General features: G+C 40.3%; 1 protein-coding gene across 10 annotated transcripts in view; it reads left to right on the top strand.

Annotated features, from left to right (window-relative positions):
- Positions 1 to 215: 215 nt before the first annotated feature.
- The window catches only part of Sclt1 (sodium channel and clathrin linker 1), a 222,541-nt gene continuing 204,493 nt past the window's right edge, over positions 216 to 18,263 (top strand). For 7 of the 10 annotated variants that reach the window (XM_045131669.1, XM_045131674.1, XM_045131673.1 and 4 more), the window contains exons 1-2: positions 216 to 477; positions 12,515 to 12,581. Coding sequence is in view for 7 of the 10 variants with exons in the window: in XM_045131674.1 (XP_044987609.1) it covers positions 12,576 to 12,581 (6 nt within the window). In the remaining 3 variants the exon portion in view is untranslated. Of the gene's footprint in view, positions 478 to 2,150; positions 2,234 to 12,514; positions 12,582 to 18,263 lie in introns of those variants that run through there. The other 3 variants (XM_045131671.1, XM_045131667.1, XM_045131664.1) reach the window with 2 other exon arrangements.

Below are 18,263 nucleotides of genomic sequence, written 5' to 3'. Positions count from 1 at the left end.
AGGAGGCGTCACCGTCTCCAAGGAACGGTCTGGGGCACGGATTTCAAAGTCGCCGGGCGGGCGGAGCACACTCGGGCCGCGGGCCAGGGCTTCCTCGCGGTCCTGGCGTCGCCCCTCAGCCCCGCGGTGACACCACCGCCGAGCGCGCGCCTGACGAGACGTCGCTCGCGGACGCTTCCGCCGGCCGGGATTCTTCTGGGCGCGGCGCGGGCTCCTGGGTGCGTCCCGCGAGCTCGGGAAGCCGAGTGGAGTGAGTCGCCGGGGCCGCGCCGCTGTGCGAGAGGCTGCTGATGCTCGCGCGCCACGCTAGCCTGCGCGAGCGCCGTCGTCGTGTTTTGTTTTCGCGCACCTAGGGACTGTTTGGGTTTTGTTTTGTTTTGTTCCCCCCTCAGATCGATCAAGGTGATAAAAAAAAAAAAAAAGAAAAGAACCAAAATGCGACGGAAATGGCAGAACTCCACCTTCTGAGACACCCAAGTAAGCTCCCATATTCCTGTACGGGCGATTTTTATCTGAGGTGCAGCGTCGCTATCTTTGATCCCCGAATATTTTTTGGATGCCCATCGATCAGGTCCCCGCATGGAAATTTGTAGAAACTTGAAGAAGTTAGCTGCACGGGAGGCTTTCATACATGGGGGGTGGGTGTGCATGTAATGCAGCACGGCTGTTGGGCAGTCTTGTCGGTTCCCTGAGCTTGCTCTGGAGTCCATCCACTCCACACGAAATCCGTTTGCTATGCTCCTCTCGTGCGTGCGCCTAAGAAGCTGAAGTGTTTCCAAGTCTGCAGTTACGGACCTCCAGGCATTGCTCTGGCCATTTATTTGGAAGATGTAGCTTCTCGTGTTTGCATTACGTGTGAGTGGCTTTCATAGCTTCTGCAGAAATGAAAAGAAATTATTAGTCTCTGACAGTTTTATTTTGGGAAGGAAATGTATTAATCCTATAAATGCACTTAGGGCAGCAACTGCAAACTCGTTTGCAGCAGTTTCTTAATGGAGTTAATGGAACTATTAAGTAAACATCAAAAGATGTAAAGGATTTAATAATAGTGTCCAACACATTGTGTTAAACAGATACTGACAGTTGCACGATTATTACTGAAGGATGCCCAGGGAAGTGACATTGGGGCTGAAATTTGAAGTGCAACTGATTTTACTGTATTAAAAACTGTTTAAATATCCCAAATGGAACAGTGTTCACAACCTTTTGAAAGGATTAGGGATATGCTTAGCATAAGAACTTGCAAAAGGGTTGGCATGAATGTAATATAGAGTCTGATGTTTATGTAGGAAAATGGCAAGTGATATTGAAGGGGTAGAATGATGTTAGAGGGTCAGAAGCCTCCCTTTCTTTGCACTTAGGAGATTGGACAATTGCACAGGTTATAGGAAGCACTGAAAGGGATTCAGTTGAGAGTGACGTGATCATATTGTAAACTAGAAGCCTAATCTGGCTCTTATGAGGAAAATACATTATATCAGAGTACAGTGAGCTTCTGTCATCCAGCTGAGAAGTGAACTACGGAGGGGGCAGAGATTGAAGGTGAAGAGATTTGAAAAAGACTGCAGCTCAAGCTTTTTTTTGACCTCCCCCCCCATGTGTACATATGAGGTGTGCATTTGTGTGTGCATGTGTTTGTAAGGTGTGGGAGCATGTGTGTATGGAGGCCAGTGATCAAAGTCAAGAGTCTTCCTCTGGGTGGAAATAATATAAGAGCCACAAGGTGGGAGAGTGGGAGGGTTTATGCTGAGACATTGCTCCCCTTCCCCCAGACTAATTGGCACATTCATAACCCCACATTGAATAACAGCAACCCCACTGAGGAGATCTCTCAGTGCAATGGGGCGGGAGAGAGAGGAGGGGGTATAAGAATGTAACCCTGGGCTGGGGAGATGGTGTGTTCCATTCCCCAGGGTCCATGTAAAGCCAGATGCACAAAGTGGCAAATGTGTTTGGAGTTCATTTGCAGTGGCAAGAGGCCCTGGTGCATGCTTATACTTCTCTCTCTAGTAAAATAATAAAAATATTTTTTTAAAAAGAGCATAGTCCTATGTAAATAAGACCTATATGCAATATGTTCATATTGTAAAGTTCATAAAAATAAGGCTGGTTATATGTATATAATGACATAACAATAGTATTATTTCTAGGTTTGAAGTGCGAATAACCTCACTCTACAAGGATGACTGATGGGCCACCATCTATCTGAGTAGTGTGAGACAGGAATTACTTGGTAAGGAATTTTGTTTGAGTGGGACATTTACCAGCCAGAACTTTTAGACAATATTAGCAAAACCCAAGTAAGACAATCAAAGCACTATTTTATTTTTTGAAAAATGAGTGGTGGTTCATTAGAAATAGAGTGGAAGAAGGAGCCCTCAAGCAGTAGAAGCAAAGACGCCAGGGTTTGAAATTAGTGTGTGTGTACAGTAAATGGGAACATATAATTGTAATTGAAGAGATGAGAATGAGTATTGGAAGTCTGTGACCTCCTTTTTCTTGTAAGTGGACTTTGTTTGCTAGTTAAAGGATTTACTAAGTAAATCATCTAACCACAAGTTTAGGTAAGATGGGATAGCTTCCATCCTCCCACCTGCCTCTGATGTTCTCTACATTGACTTCTATCAATTTTGATTACTTTTTAAAATTCATTTCATTTGTGGAGTGTTTTTTGAGACCGTCTGACACTAAACTTGCAGGGTATCTCAGGCTGCCCTCAGTCTTCTGCCTCAGCCTTCAGTGCCCTGGGATTACAGCCATCACTATGCCCGACTCTCCATTTGAATTTGATAACCCAGCTCAGAACTATTTGTTTTAGTATTTCTCTATTGGCAACTCTACATGACATTACCTCTGATGGTTACTGTTGTAGCTTTATACATCATAACTACAGGGAACACTACACCCAACAGGGCTTCTATTAAAATTCTAGCATATTTGCAGTGTAATGTTCTGAGACTTTGTATATCAATCTAAGGTATTCATTCCTGTAAGGGCATATTTATATTTTCATTCTTTTAACGATATTTGTGCAGCATAAGTTTTTGGTTTTTAAGTTGTGGTTTTTGAATTTTTGTTTCTGGTGTTGATACAGATTAGGAGTAAGATAGTTTGAGGTTTGTTTGTTTGTTTGTTTCAGATAGGTAGTTAGGACCTGGCCCATGGACACATGGATGACACCTTGCCTGCTCTGGCAAGATGAGAACCCTCATCTGATCCAGTCTTATCCAAGATGGCTATAAGCATGAACTCCAGCTATAGCTTCCTGCATCTTTCTTAGCTGTTCCCAGGATTTAGACCCTGGGAGCTAGGTCTTCCTGATTAAGCCTCTTAAGCCCACCAACCAATCTGGTTCCTCTTTACATACTTGAGTCTGATAATGAGGCTGTTTTCCAATTGGATGAATGATTCATATAAATGGGTCTGAGCCACATGTGAGTCTCTTGGCCCATGCTCCCCCCCCATTTTTAAATAATCTCTTGGCTTCAACCCCACTCCTTTTGCTCTTTTAGGGGCTGAATGAGGGGGATCTTCTTGATTTCTACCCTCCCTTCCTGCTTTGCTTTCCACATTGTGTTAACTTCCTTCCCATATCAGTGTCATCTTAATCATTGCCTAGCAAAGGTTGTAAGTTTTTTTCTATATTTTCTTCTACAACTTTAATAGTCTTAGGTCTTACATTTAGATATGCTCTTCATAGAATAATATACTTGGGTTGATTTCTGAACTCTGTTCTGTTTTATTGACATATTTGTATAACTGGGTACCATTGTCTTGATTATTGCAGCTCTATCATGTCTTAAAATCAATTTAGGTTAGCCTTTAAATTTGTTCCTTTTTACAGTTATTTCAGGTTATCCTAAGTCCTTTGTAGGGCTGTATGATTTTAGAATCATTTTGACAGTTTCTAAAAGTATAGATGAGAGTTTTGAGTTTTCTTTTCTTATTTATTTATTTATTTATTGTATTTTCAGGGTAGGGTCTTGCTCTAGCCCGGACTGACCTGGAATTCTGTATAGTCTCAGGATGGCCTTGAACTCACAGCGATCCTCCTACCTCTGCCTCATGGATGCTGGGATTAAAGGCATGTGCCACCACACCTGGCAATGCAATTATTTTTTTATAGACATTATGTCTATGAATAAATTTTAGTAGAATTTATAGCTTAATAATATGTAGTCCTCTAACTAATGTAAAAGCATACCTCTCCATTGATATATCTTTTTATTTATCAGCAATATTTTGTATTTTTGGGTATGTTTGGCTTGTGTGTGCATATGTGTGTGTGTTTGTGAGGGAGTGTGAGCATGCATGTGCCATGGAACATGTGTGGAGGTCCACCTTTAAGGGCAGGGTCTCATGGTCACATTTACTGCTGCTTTTTCTCCAGGATAGTTGATCTGAGCTTCCAGCAGATTCTCCTGCCACCACTTCTCTTCTCACTCACCCATAGGCAGTGGTGGGATTACAAACACCTCCCACACCAGTGGTGTGCCTTAATTTTTTTTTTTTTTTCATGTGGGTGCTGTGGTTCTAAACTTGGGTTCTCATGCTTGTGCAGCAAGTGCTTAATCCACTGAGCCATCTCCTTACCCTCTTGTACTTTTTTTCATTTTAGACAGAGCATGCAAGAGAGACACAGAGAGTATTGGTGTGACAGGGCTGCAGCCACTGCTATTGAACTCCAGACGCTTGAGCCACCTATTTGACGTGTGTGACCTTGTGTTTGTCTTAACCTTTGTGCAACAGGCTAAGGTGGGATCTGGAGAGACAAACATGGACCTTAGGCTTCATAGGCAAGCGCCTTAATTGCTAAGCCATCTCTTCAGCCTCCCTTGTACTTTTTATTACTTATTTCTGTCTTTTCTTTCTTTGTCCGTTTTTTTTTTTTTTTTTTGAGGTAGGATCTCATTCTAGCTCAGGCTGACCTGTAATTCACTGTGTAGTCTCAGGGTGCCCCTGAAAACACAGCAGTCCTCCTACCTCTCTGCCTCCTTAGTGTTGGAATTAAACACATGCACCATGATGCCCGGTTTCTTGTCTGCTTTTTTAAAACACAGCTTTTCGTTAAGTAGCCTAGGCTTGCCTGGAACTCACCAGCTAGTCCAGGCTGTCAGTTAAATTCATAGGAGTCCTCCTTCTCCAGCTTCTGAGTACTAGAATTAAAGGTGTGAGCCACTATACCTAGTTAAACTTTTAAAAAAAAATATATTTCATTTATTTATTTAAGAGAGAGTAGATAGAGAAGGAGAGAGTATGGGTGTGCCAGGGCCTCTAGCCACTGCAAACGAACTTCAGAGACATGTGCCGCCTGTGCATGTGGCTTACATGGGTCCTGAGGAATTGAACCTGGGTCCTTTGTCTTCACAGGCAAGTGCCTTAACCACTAAGCCATCTCTGTAGCCCTAATTATACTTTTTTTTTTTTTTTTTTTTTTAGGTAGGGTCTTACTCTAGCTCAGGCTGACCTGGAATTCACTGTGAGTCTCAGGGTGGCCTCGACTCATGGTGATCCTCCTACCTCTGCCTCCCAAGTGCTGGGATTAAAGGTGTGCACCACCATGCCATGCTCCCTAGCTATGCTTTTAAAATACAGGCTTTGCATAGCTTGTGTCACATATTGTTTTAGATTTTGAAGTTTTTATGCTGTTATAAGTGCTCTTATATTTTACTTTTAAGTTTCTGGGTTTTTTTTTTTTTGTATTTACAAACAGTTTCTTTTTCTTTCTTTCTTTTTTTTTTTTTTTTTTTTTGCAAATTGTAACCTGTAATTTTATTAAAATTATTTATTAATTCCAGAAGCATTTTTTTTTGTAGTAGTCATGAAATTTTCTATACAATCTTGTCAGCTGAAAATACAATTCTTCCTTTCTAATTTGAATGACCTCTATTTCCTTTTCTTGCTTTAGTGCATTAAGTAGAATTTCCACTGCAGTGTTGAACATTAGTGGTGTGTATGAAGAGACATATCTTGCTCTTGGGGAGAAAATGGTTGTCTTTTAGACTTAACTTTGATACTAGTTACAGATAACTTGGTTAAGTTGATTTCTATTCCTGGTTTACTGAGATTTTTATCAGAATGGATGTGTTTTTTGTATAAATTTTTGCATCTTGGATTAAGTTAATGCTTGGATTTTCTAGCTAGCTGGGTATTCTTAGCTGTATCAATTGATCTGATGTTATATATCTTCAGGGTAGGAGCTTAAGGTGTTAGGTGTGGGTCTGAAGACTCTCAGAATATCTACAAAGGTGTTCCTAGGGGTTGAGTTTCCCTGCTATGGGAGTGTTCAAGTAGGCTAAGTGGAATAAAATACAAGTAGATTCTAAAATTTAACTAAACACTGTACACATTCAATCAAAAACAGCACTGAGTATTTATGCAAGAATAGTTATTTTAAAAACCAGATCCTTTATCAACAAAGATGTTAAGATTTCTGGTCTATTGAGGGATCCAAGTCAGCTTGTGACCAAGTGAGACCCTTCCCTGGTGCAATCGCAGTTACCTTGGATGATTTTGGTCTCAGTCAAGTTGCTGGCTGGGTCGTTGGACTGCTGTTCTGACTTCTGGAGCTGGGCACTGGCTTTTTCTGCGGGGCAAACTGAGCCTGGCAACTGTGGCCCTGCAGAACGGCACCCCCGCTGCTGGAACTGCTACTGCTGCTGCTGAAGCTGCTGCTGCTGGATCTGGTGCTGCTGCTGCTACTGGATCCGCCGCTGCTGGGGCCACTGTTGCTGGTGCAGGAGCCACCGATGTTGCTGCCAGACTCTGCTCCTGCTTGGGTGTCGCTGTTGGCTGTAGTTGGCATGGCCAGGTCCCGGGGACCGCTGCTCTGTTTGCTGGAGCTTGGCACAGGCGGTGGGGGAGGGGAGGGAGCCGCAGGTGCTCTAGTTCTCTCTCTGGTACACATGTTGTTCTACCTTGTGATCTGCTCCTCCGTTGTTCACTGCTGCTCTCCCTTAACGTTTCTCGAGTTTGCGGAGAGCTCCGGTGTGAGTGGAAGCTCCCCTCACCTGGCTTTTCCTGCAGCTTGAGCCGAGCCTTATAGCTTTCTGGTGGTGGCCCCACCGCTGCGGTTGGACCTGCTAGGGGCTGCTTTTGCCGGCCTGTGTGGGCTCTGGATGCTCTGGGTCTCTTCTACTTCTCCGCTGCCGTTTCAATTTCCTGTACACCTTACTTTTTAGTAAAAGTGTGTATTTTGCTGAGATTTTTTGGTCTCCCCCCCCCCCCCCCCGGGTGCTTTGGCGTGGTACCTACACTGCATCTTAACCAGAAGTCTGGATGTGTTTTTTTAAACAGTTTTTCCTGAATCTGTTGATGATCGATTTCTCATTTTCATTGTTTTAGAGAAAATTCCATTGATTAAATTCAAATGTTAATTCCTCTTTGTCTTTTGGGATAAGCTACACTTTGTCATGATATAGAATCCTTTCTAAACTATTACTGAATTAGATTTTATAAAAATTTATTTAAAATTTTGGTAGGTATTTTTGTGAAGTTCTTAACTTCCTCCATCTTTCCCTCTCTCCCTTCTTCTGTTCCTTCCTTGTTCCCTTCGTCTTTGTCTGGTTTTTGTAGCAGATAATGCCAACTTCTTATAATTCCTTGAAAAACAATCTTTTCAAGTTACTGTGAGAATTTATGAAGTGTTCATATTGTATCATCCCTAAATGTTGGACAGGATTCACAAGTGAAGCTAAGTTGACCTGGAGTTTTCTTTGTTGTTGAATTTTATATTGTAACATCTTTAATAGATAAAAGCTGTTGAGCTAGGTAGATGTTCAGTGGATAACACACTTGCCATGCAAGCATGAGGCCCTCAGTTCAGTTTCCCAGCACCCACATAACTTTTAACTGCTAGAGGCCATGACAGCCCCTTGAAGTCTCAGAGCTTTGCAGCTGGAGATAGGAAACCCCTGGAGCACGCTGGCTGGCTTTGGTTTCAGGTGAGAAATCTGCCTCAATAAATAAGGCATGTGCCACTACACCCAGCTAAACATCAATTTTTTGAATAGAAAATAAATATGAATAAAAGATAATAAAATGTCAGTTCTGGTGCTGGAGAGATGGTTCAGTAGTTAAGGCACTTGCCTACAAAGCCTAATGACCTGGGTTTGATTCCCCAGTACACATGTGAAGCCAGATGCACAAAGTGGTAGATGCATCTGGAGTTCATTTGCAGAGGCTGGAGGCCCTGGTGTGCCCATTCTGTCTGTCTGTCCCTCTTATTCAACACTCTCTCCTTACAAATAAACAAACATAATTTTTTGAAGTTTGTTTTTTCACACCTTAGTGGGTAAATGAAATGTAATTTATTTGACACATTAGTTCTAACATGTAGATAAAAGGACTAAGAGTAGCCAAGAGGTTTAAAGAACATGCGGGTGGAAAATTTTATGTAAAAGTTATTGTGAAATCCAACTACTAAATCAATATAATCCTAGAAAAATGAGATATGTCAGTGATACACATGCAGAAATGGACCCAGATAATCATACACACTTGTTAAATGTAAAATTGGCAATACAAATCAGTGAGTAAAGGATAAGCTGTTCTGTAAAGGATCCTATCCAACCAAGAAAGAAAAAAATAATACCTTTCTCATAGCACATACAAAACAATTCCCAAGTTAATGGAAGGAATAAAGTCCCTTTAAACTGCCCACTCTCTGCCCCCAAAGTAATAAAAAGATGTCTTCAGGATAGGGGAGGATTTCTTCAGAAGACTTTTTACTGGAAGAAAAAATATAGATGTAGTGAGAGAGAGAGAGAGAGAGAGAGAGAGAGAGAGAGCACAACTACAGTAGAAATTAAGACTTTTTGTAGTCAATTTGTAGTTTCAGGTCTTCCTTGTACAGGTTGAACATAACCTAATTTTAAAATTCAAATTTCTTTTTTTTTAAATATATTTTATTTATTTATTTATTTGAGAGAGAGAGAGAGAGAGTTGGTGTGCTAGGGCCTGCAGCCACTGCAAACAAACTCCAGATGCATGCGCCCCCTTGTGTGCATCTGGCTTATGTGGGTCCTGGAGAATCAAGCCAGGATCCTTTGGCTTTGCAGGCAAAGGGCTTAACCACTAAGCCATCTCTCCAGCCCGAAAATTCAAATTTCTAAATACTTCAAAGTTTAAAACATTTTGAGTATTTAAGTGATAGTAGATTTCAGAGGTTTTTATTTGGATTTTCATATTGGAAATATTCAATAGATAAAGTATTTTTAAAAATCTGAAAAAAGTCAAAACCAAAAGATTCTTGTACCAGATATTTTGGATAAATGATATTCAACCTGAATATGTTAATTAAAGCTGTAGATTTCTTGATCATCAGGTTTTGAGATGCATCACATTTAAACAGAATACTTTTACATTTTTGTAATTCTTTCTGAGATCAATGGGTTATTCAAAGCAATTTTTAACTCTTTGTACGTTTGAATGATTCCTCCCACTTTCTTTTCTAGCTTATATGCTAAATAAACATTGCTAAATGTGTCAAATAACATGCTATTTTTGTCTTTTTTTGAAAGTTCTTGACACATACTCTGTTGCCAGTAAATAATCCATTTTAAATATTCCATATGATCTTGATACACTATTCTATCATGTATTTGTTGGGTGATATGTCCTGTGTGTGTTTCTTTTTTTTTTTTTTTTTGATAGTGAAAATATATTTATTTTTTAATACAATAGCTGCCAGTAATATACTGGTGTTGATGTTCCAGAGAGAAGAAAGAAAACTCAAGCATATTATAATAAGCTTTCATTTGCGTAGTCAAGAAATTCTTTAAAAAAAAATCTCCAATTTTGTTCAAAATTATGTCTTGAGAGTTGAGAGTTTTCTGTGATAAATATAATTTTGGTTACCTCAACTTAGATAATATGAAAAGGAAGACTTTTTTACTTATTTATTAAAGACAGAGAGAGAGAGAGAGAATGGGTATGCCAGGGCTTCTAGCCACTGCAAATGAATCCAGATGCATGTGCCACCATGTGCATTGATCTGGCTTATGTGGGACCTGGAGAATCGAACCTGGGTCCTTAGGCTTTGCAGGCATGTGCCTTAACCACTAAATCATCTCTCCAGCCCCAAGGATGACATTTTTAAAGTCTATAAGTATCAATAACAAATCTCTCCCTCTCTTTGAACTAGACGATTGATTGTAATTAGGGTAAGAAATGGTGAAACAATTACCTGATGAGATACCAAAATGTTCTCAAAAAATAATTTCTCTTTCTTCTCATTTTCACTTTGTAGGTATTTTCTAATTTTTTTAAATGCACAGAAATAAAAGCTATCTACATGCAACGCTTAAGAGATTCACACTCAGTGGAAGTATGTTTGCCTACATTCTAAGACTGGTCCACTTAGTACAGGAATCAGTCACATCTGAAATCCTAATTGTATGCAAACTGTCAGGGGCTTAAACCTGTACATGCTAATGTTAGCAAGAAATACAATCTTATTGGCATTTCTGGAAAACCTGCATCTATATCAGCTGGACCAGTAAGGAGCTTTCCAACGATTTAAGTTTCTCAGTATCCTTGGACAGTAGTGAGACTTGCCAATCCAATCCAATCTCCACAAAGTGTACAAAAGGAGGTAAAATGAGGGGAAATAAAATCAGATGATGTCCACATGTCAACCCAAAGTACATTAGTCTTTTCTTTCCCAAGTCCCAACACTTTACGCCACGATCTTTCTACAAATGATGGTAGGAGTGTGCTGCAGAAACTCCCTTGTTACAGCTGGCTTCCATCTGACAAACTCAAAATTGCATTGACTAGCTTCCTTGATAGAAAAATAAACTGTCTTTCTATGGGGGGGGGGGGATGTGCCTTCATCAAAACCATGACAGGCTTGCTTTCTGTGAACCACAGAGACCATGAACAGAACAAATGTCCCGGGTGAAAGCACAATGCACAATGGTTCCAAAAGGCTCTTCATGGCTGTGTGTGTTTCTTGATAGGATAAAAATATGGCCTTATATTTAATGTACACTATTGCTTCGAGACAATCCTGATGATTTGTCCTACAACTCATCCTCAATGTACAAGATCATTCTAGAAGAGTTTTAGCTGAACTTTAAGAATTCTAAAGAGAAGCTAGAGAGATGACTTGGTAGGTAAAGTGCTTGTTGCTCAAGCATGAGGACCTGAGTTTAGATCCTCAGCACCCATGAAAATGCCAAGTATGGTGGTGTGTGCTTGCATTTCCAGCACTGTAAAAGTGGAAACAGGAGGATCCCTTGGCCTGTTTGGTCAACTTGTCTACCCAAATCAGTGAGTTCCAGATACAGTGAGAGAATTTGTCTTATAAAAATAAGGTAGGAGAAGCAACAGAAGAACACACCTGACATTGGCCTCTGATTTCCACATACATGAGCATATATGTACAAACATGTACATCACTGTTGTAGTCTGGGTTGCATTGCTGTTAGAAATCACCCAACAAAGAGCAGCTTCTGGGAAAAAGAGATTTATTTGGCTTACAGGCTCGAGGGGAAGCTTCACGATGGCAAGGGAAAACGATGGCATGAGCAGAAGGTGGACATCACCCCCTGGCCAACATAAGATGGACCACAGCAACAGGAGGTGTGCCAAACACTGGCATGGGGAAACTGGCTATAAAGCCCATAAGCCTGCCCCCAACAATACACTCCCTCCAGGAGGCATTGATTCCCAAATATCCATCAGCTGGGGAGCTAGCATTCACAACACCTAAGTTTATGGGGGACACCTGAATCAAACCACCACAATCACACATACATACATGTCAAAATTCTAAAGAATATGACTACAGCTGGGCATGATGGTTCATTTGGTAAACCCAGCACTGGAAAACTGAGGCAGGAGGATACAGTGAGTTCTAGGCCAGAGTTTCTAAGTAAGATTCTGTCTCAAGAACCAAAACAAAAAGAATATGACTGAGCCATAATAAACTCTCTTTCCCTTTAAAAAAAAAAGGGGGGGGGGGAAGTGACATGACCACAGCTTGCCTTCCTAACTCATTTCAGTTGTAATACTACAAATTAAAAACTGTGGAGAATATATTTTAATTGCTGGCAGGAAATAATGAGAATTCATATTAATTAAATGAGAAGAAATCAGTTCTTTGTAGCTATTCTTTTTTTGCACTGGCAGTCATTTGGCTTAGGTATATAAAAGGAGCTGATTTTTTGTTGTTGTTGTTGTTTTGTTTTGTTTTGAGGTAGGGGCTCATTCTAGCCCAGGCTCACTTACAATACACTAGGTAGTCTCAGGCTGGCCTCAAACTCATAGCAATCCTCCTACCTCTGCCTCCCAAGTTCTGGGATTAATGGTGTGTACTACCATACCTGGTAGGACCTGATTTTAAGTTCCAAAATGATGTGTTGAAGGTGATGACCTGTCTTATTTGGAGAAGCAGTAGAAACTAGCCATCTTTCATTTGGATGCCCAGGTAATAATTGCTGTTTAAAATTTAAAATTTAAAAATTAGATATTACCCAATGAGCTTAAATTCGTTTTCTCTGTGTTTCAGATAACAGATTAAGTGCAGTTTTTATACAGTGCTAATTGAAAAACTTCCAAAAGACTCAACTATGCAGGTACGTAAATTAATTAAGGTCTAAACAACTAGATTGAAATTTAGTTGTAAATAGATCCACATAAATACAAATGCAATATAAATTCAACTTCATTTCTTCACATATGAAATTGCCTAAAATACTTAGAAATTTTGCTTACAACTTTGATTTTTATAAGGGAACATTTGGTTTTGTTCAATGAAAGTAAATTGTTACCCATAGAACTTGCTTCAAATGTTTTTAGCATTGGAATTGATAGTGCTGATGTTAAAATTGACAGTATGATGTTGGTAAACTGCTTGACACACAAGCATGAGGACAGATTTCCAGCACACATGTTGAAGCTGAGCACAGCTATAACCCTGGAGTTGGGCCGACAAAGCTTGCTGCCCAGGTAATCTAACAGAATATGTGAGCCTCAGCCTCAATGACAAACCCTGAATCAAAAAACAAGGTGGATTGGGCTGGAGAGATGGCTGAGCGGTTAAGTGCTTGCCTGTGAAGCCTAAGGACCCCGGTTCGAGGCTCGATTCCCCAGGACCCACGTTAGCCAGATGCACAAGGGGCGCACGCGTCTGGAGTTCGTTTGTAGTGGCTGGAGGCCCTGGCGCGCCCATTCTCTCTCTCTCTTTCTCTATCTGCCTCTTTCTCTCTGTCTGTCACTCTCAAATAAATAAATAAAAATATTAAAAAAAAAACAAGGTGGAGAGCAATTGATAAAGACACCCAGTGTATATGTCTGGCTTCCACATGCATATGCACAAGTGTTCTTAATACCTTCACACACATTTGTGCACACACATTCAAAATTTGAAACTGCTAAAATGGTTTCTAAGATGCATCTAGTCAAATGTGATTCCCTCAGTTCCTATGTAACGGGCTAGGAATGTTTAGTTCCTTGAGTTTGATCCCTGGCTCCCTCCCCTCAAAAAAGTTACAACTGAAACATTGACTCAATAGTAATAATAATAATAATATATGGCATATATTATTTTAAATATTTATATACGGTGGTATTATTTTTACTATAATACTGGGTTGCTTTTTTAATTTTATTTTATTTTTAAATTTTTATTAACATTTTCCATGATTATAAAATATATCCCATGGTAATTCCCTCCCTCCCCACCCCCACACTTTCCCATTTGAAATTCCATTCTCCATCATATTACCTCCCCATTACAATCATTGTAATTACATATATACAATATCAACCTATTAAGTATCCTCCTCCCTTCCTTTCTCTACCCTTTATGTCTCCTTTTTAACTTACTGGCCTCTGCTACTAAGTATTTTCATTCTCACGCAGAAGCCCAATCATCTGTAGCTAGGATCCACATATGAGAGAGAACATGTGGCACTGGGCTTTCTGGGCCTGGGTTACCTCACTTACTATAATACTTTCCAGGTCCATTCATTTTTCTGCAAATTTCATAACTTCATTTTTCTTTACCGCTGAGTAGAACTCCATTGTATAAATGTGCCACATCTTCATTATCCACTCATCTGTTGAGGGACATCTTGGCTGGTTCCATTTCCCAGCTATTATAAATTGAGCAGCAATAAACATGGTTGAGCATGTACTTCTAAGGAAATGAGATGAGTCCTTTGGATATATGCCTAGGTGTGCTATAGCTGGGTCATATCGTAGATCAATCTTTAGCTGTTTTAGGAACCTCCACACGGTTTTCCACAATGGCTGGACCAGATTGCATTCCCACCAGCAGTGTAGAAGGGTTCCTTTTTTTCCACATCCCCGCCAACATTTATGATCATTTGTTTTCATGATGGTGGCCAATCTGACAGGAGTGAGATAGAATCTCAATGTAGTTTTAATCTGCATTTCCCTGATGACTAGTGACGCAGAACATTTTTTTGGATGCTTATATGCCATTCATATTTCTTCCTTTGAGAACTCTCTACTTAGCTCCATAGCCTATTTTTTGATTGGCTTGTTTGATTCCTTATTATTTAACTTTTTGAGTTCTTTGTATATCCTAGATATTAATCCTCTATCAGATATATAGCTGGCAAAGATTTTTTCCCATTCTGTAGGTTGCCTCATTGCTTTTTTCACTGTGTCCTTTGCAGTGCAAAATCTTTGTAATTTCATGAGGTCCCAGTGATTAATCTGTGGTTTTATTGCCTGAGCAATTGGGGTTGTATTCAGAAAGTCTTTACCAAGACCAATATGTTGAAGGGTTTCCCCTACTTTTTCCTCTAGCAGTTTCAGAGTTTCAGGTCTGATGTTAAGGTCTTTAATCCATTTGGACTTAATTCTTGTGCATGGCGAGAGAGAAGAATCTATTTTCATCCTTCTGCAGATATTTATCCAGTTTTCAAAACACCATTTGCTGAAGAGGCTGTCTCTTCTCCAATGCGTATTTTTGGCATTTTTATTGAATATCAGGTGGCTATAGCTACTTGGGCTTCCATCTGGATCCTCTATTCTGTTCCACTGGTCTACATGTCTGTTTTTGTGCCATTACCATGCTGTTTTTGTTACTATGGCTCTGTAGTATAGGTTAAAATCAGGTATGGTGATACCACCAGCCTCTTTTTTGTTGCTCAGTATTATTTTAGATATTCGAGGTTTTTTTGTGATTCCAAATGAATTTTTGGATTGTTTTTTCTATTTCCATGAAGAAAGCCTTTGGAATTTTGATAGGGATTGCATTAAATGTGTAGATTGCTTTAGGTAAGATTGCCATTTTCACAATATTGATTCTTCCAATCCAGGAAGAAGGGACGTTTCTCCACTTTCTAGTGTCTTCTGCAATTTCTCGCTTGAGTGTTGTAAAGTTCTCATTGTAGAGATTCTTTACTTCCTTGGTTAGGTTTATTCCAAGGTACTTTATTTTTTTTTGATGCAATTGTGAACGGAAGTGATTCTCTGATTTCATCCTCTGTGTTTTTGTTGTTAGCATATATGAAGGCTACTGATTTCTGTGTATTTATTTTGTATCTTGCTACATTGCTGTAGGTTTTGATCAGCTCTAACAGTTTGCTAGTAGAGTCTTTATGGTCCTTTATGTATAGAATCATGTCATCTGCAAATGATAACTTGATCTCTTCCTTTCCAATTTGTATCCCTTTTATGTGTGTCTCTTGCCTTATTGCTGTGGCTAAGACTTCCAGAACTATATTAAATAAAAGTGGGGACAGTGGACACCCTTGTCTTGTTCCTGATTTTAATGGAAAAGCTTCCAGTCTTTCCCCATTTAGTAATATGTTGGCTGTAGGCTTGTCATAAATAGCCTTTATTATATTGAGATATGTTCCTTCTGTTCCCAGTCTCTGTAGGACTTTTATCATGAAGGGATGTTGGATTTTGTCAAATGCTTTCTCTGCATCTAGTGAGATGATCATGTGATATTTGTCCTTCAACCCGTTTATGTAATGTATTACATTTATAGATTTGCGTATGTTGAACCATCCATGCATCTCTGGAATAAAGCCTACTTGGTCAGGCTGAATGATCTTTTTGATATATTTTTGTATTCTGTTTGCCAATATTTTGTTGAGAATTTTTGCATCTATGTTCATGAGGGAGATTGGTCTGTAATTTTTGTTTTTTATTCTATCTTTACCTGGTTTTGGTATCAGGGTGATGCTGGCCTCATAGAAGGAGTTTGGTAGAATTCCTTCTTTTTCTATTTCCTGGAAAAGCTTAAGAAGCAGTGGTGTTACCTCTTCCTTAAAAGTCTGGTAAAATTCAGCAGTGAATCCATCTGGGCCTGGGCATTTTTTAGTTGGGAGATTATTGGTAACTGTTCGGATCTCCATGTTTGTTATAGGTCTGTTTAAGTGATTAATCTCATTTTGATTTAATTTAGGTAGGTCATATAGATCAAGGAAATCATCCATTTCTTTCAGATTTTCATACTTTGTGGAGTATATGCTTTTATAGTATGTCCCTATGATTTTTTGAATTTCTCTGGAATCTGTTGTGATGTTAACTTGTTCATCCCTGATTTTATTAATTTGTGTCTCTTCTCTCTTTCTTTTGGTCAGATTTGCTAAGGGTTTATCAATCTTGTTTATCCTTTCAAAGAACCAACTCTTTGTTTCATTAATTCTTTGGATTGTTCTTTTTGTTTCTATTTCATTAATTTCTGCCCTAATCTTTATTATTTCTTCCCGTCTACTGATTTTTGGTTTGCCTTCTTCTTCTTTTTCCAAGGCTTGCTACTGATTTGTAGTTTAATTCCATTGTGGTCAGATAGAATGCAAGGAATTATTTCAATTTTCCTGAATTTGTTAAGATTTGCTTTGTGTCCTAATATATGGTCTATTTTAGAGAATGTTTGAAATCTTTTTCAGGCATTTCCTCTAACTCGTTCTCACTGGAGGTCATTTCTGATGCATTAATATTTTTAGGTGGATTTATATCGTCTTGCTTTTTAGTGTTTCTTGTGTTATAATGTATATATTTTTGCATCTTGGATTAAGTTAATGCTTGGATTTTCTAGCTAGCTGGGTATTCTTAGCTGTATCAATTGATTTGATGTTACATATTTTCAGGGTAGGAGCTTAAGGTATTATATGTGGCTCTTAAGACTCTGAGAGTATCTACAAAGGTGCTCCTAGGGGTTGAGTTTCCCTTCTTATGGGAGTATTCAAGTAGGCTGAGTGGACTAAAACACAGGTAGATTCTAAAAGTTAACTAAACACTGTACCCATTCAGTCAAAAACAGTCCCAAGTATGTATGCCAGAGTAGTTATTATAACAACCAGATCCTCTATCAACACAGAGGTTAATATTTCTGGTCTGTTGAGGGATCCAAGTCAGCTTGTGACCAAGTGAGACCCTTCCCTGGTGCAAACCCAGTTACCTTGGATGATTTTGGTCTCAGTCAAGTTGCTGCCTGGGTCGTCAGGCTGCTATTCTGATTCTGGAGCTGGGCACTGGCTTTTCCTGTGGGGCAAACCAAGCCTGCCAACTGTGGCCCTGTAGATCAGCACCCCCGCTGCTTGAACTGCTGCTGCTTCTGGGTCTGCTGTTTTTGCCACTCCTGGGTCCGCTGCTGCTGGTGCTGCTGGTTCCAGTTCCGGCTGATGTTGCTGCCGAACTCTGCTCCTGCTTGGGTCCCGCTGTCGGCTCAAGTTGACGTGGCCGGTCCCGGGAAGCTGCTCTGTTCGCTGGAGCTGGGCTCAGGCAGTGGGGGAGGGGAGGGAGCCGCAGCTGCTCTGGTTCTCTTGCTGCTCCAGGTGTTCTTCTACCTCGTAGTCTGGTCCTCCGCTGCTCACTGCCACTCTCCCTTCACGTTTCCTGAGTTGCAGAGAGCGTGGTGTGAGGGGAAGCTCCCGCACCTGGCTTTTCCTGCAGCTGAAGCCGAGTCTGGCGGCTTTTTGGTGCGTCCCACCGCTGCGGCGTTTGGCAGAGCTGCCGGGGCCGCTTTTGCTGGCCTGTGCGGGCTCTGGATGCTCTGGATCTCTCCTATTTCTCCGCTGCCGCTTCAGTTTCCTATACACCTCACTTTTTAGTAAAAGTGTGTATTTTGTTGAGGTTTTTTGATCTTTTTCCCCCCAGGCTGCTTTGGCATGGTACCTACGCTGCCATCTTGACCGGAAGTCTCCTGGGTTGCTTTTTACTGAGGCAATAAGGCGTGTTTTCCGTGTGCATAAGTCATTCTTATACTTAAAAGAGAAGTTGTTTTCCATAGTGGAGAAATTGCTTTTGAAGGTTTAGAAAGGACTAGT

This window comes from Jaculus jaculus, chromosome 12, assembly GCF_020740685.1.
Source record: "Jaculus jaculus isolate mJacJac1 chromosome 12, mJacJac1.mat.Y.cur, whole genome shotgun sequence".
Classification (NCBI taxonomy): domain Eukaryota; kingdom Metazoa; phylum Chordata; class Mammalia; order Rodentia; family Dipodidae; genus Jaculus; species Jaculus jaculus.
The sequence above is the reverse complement of the archived record's forward strand: the minus strand, read 5'-3'. Positions and strand labels throughout refer to the sequence as shown.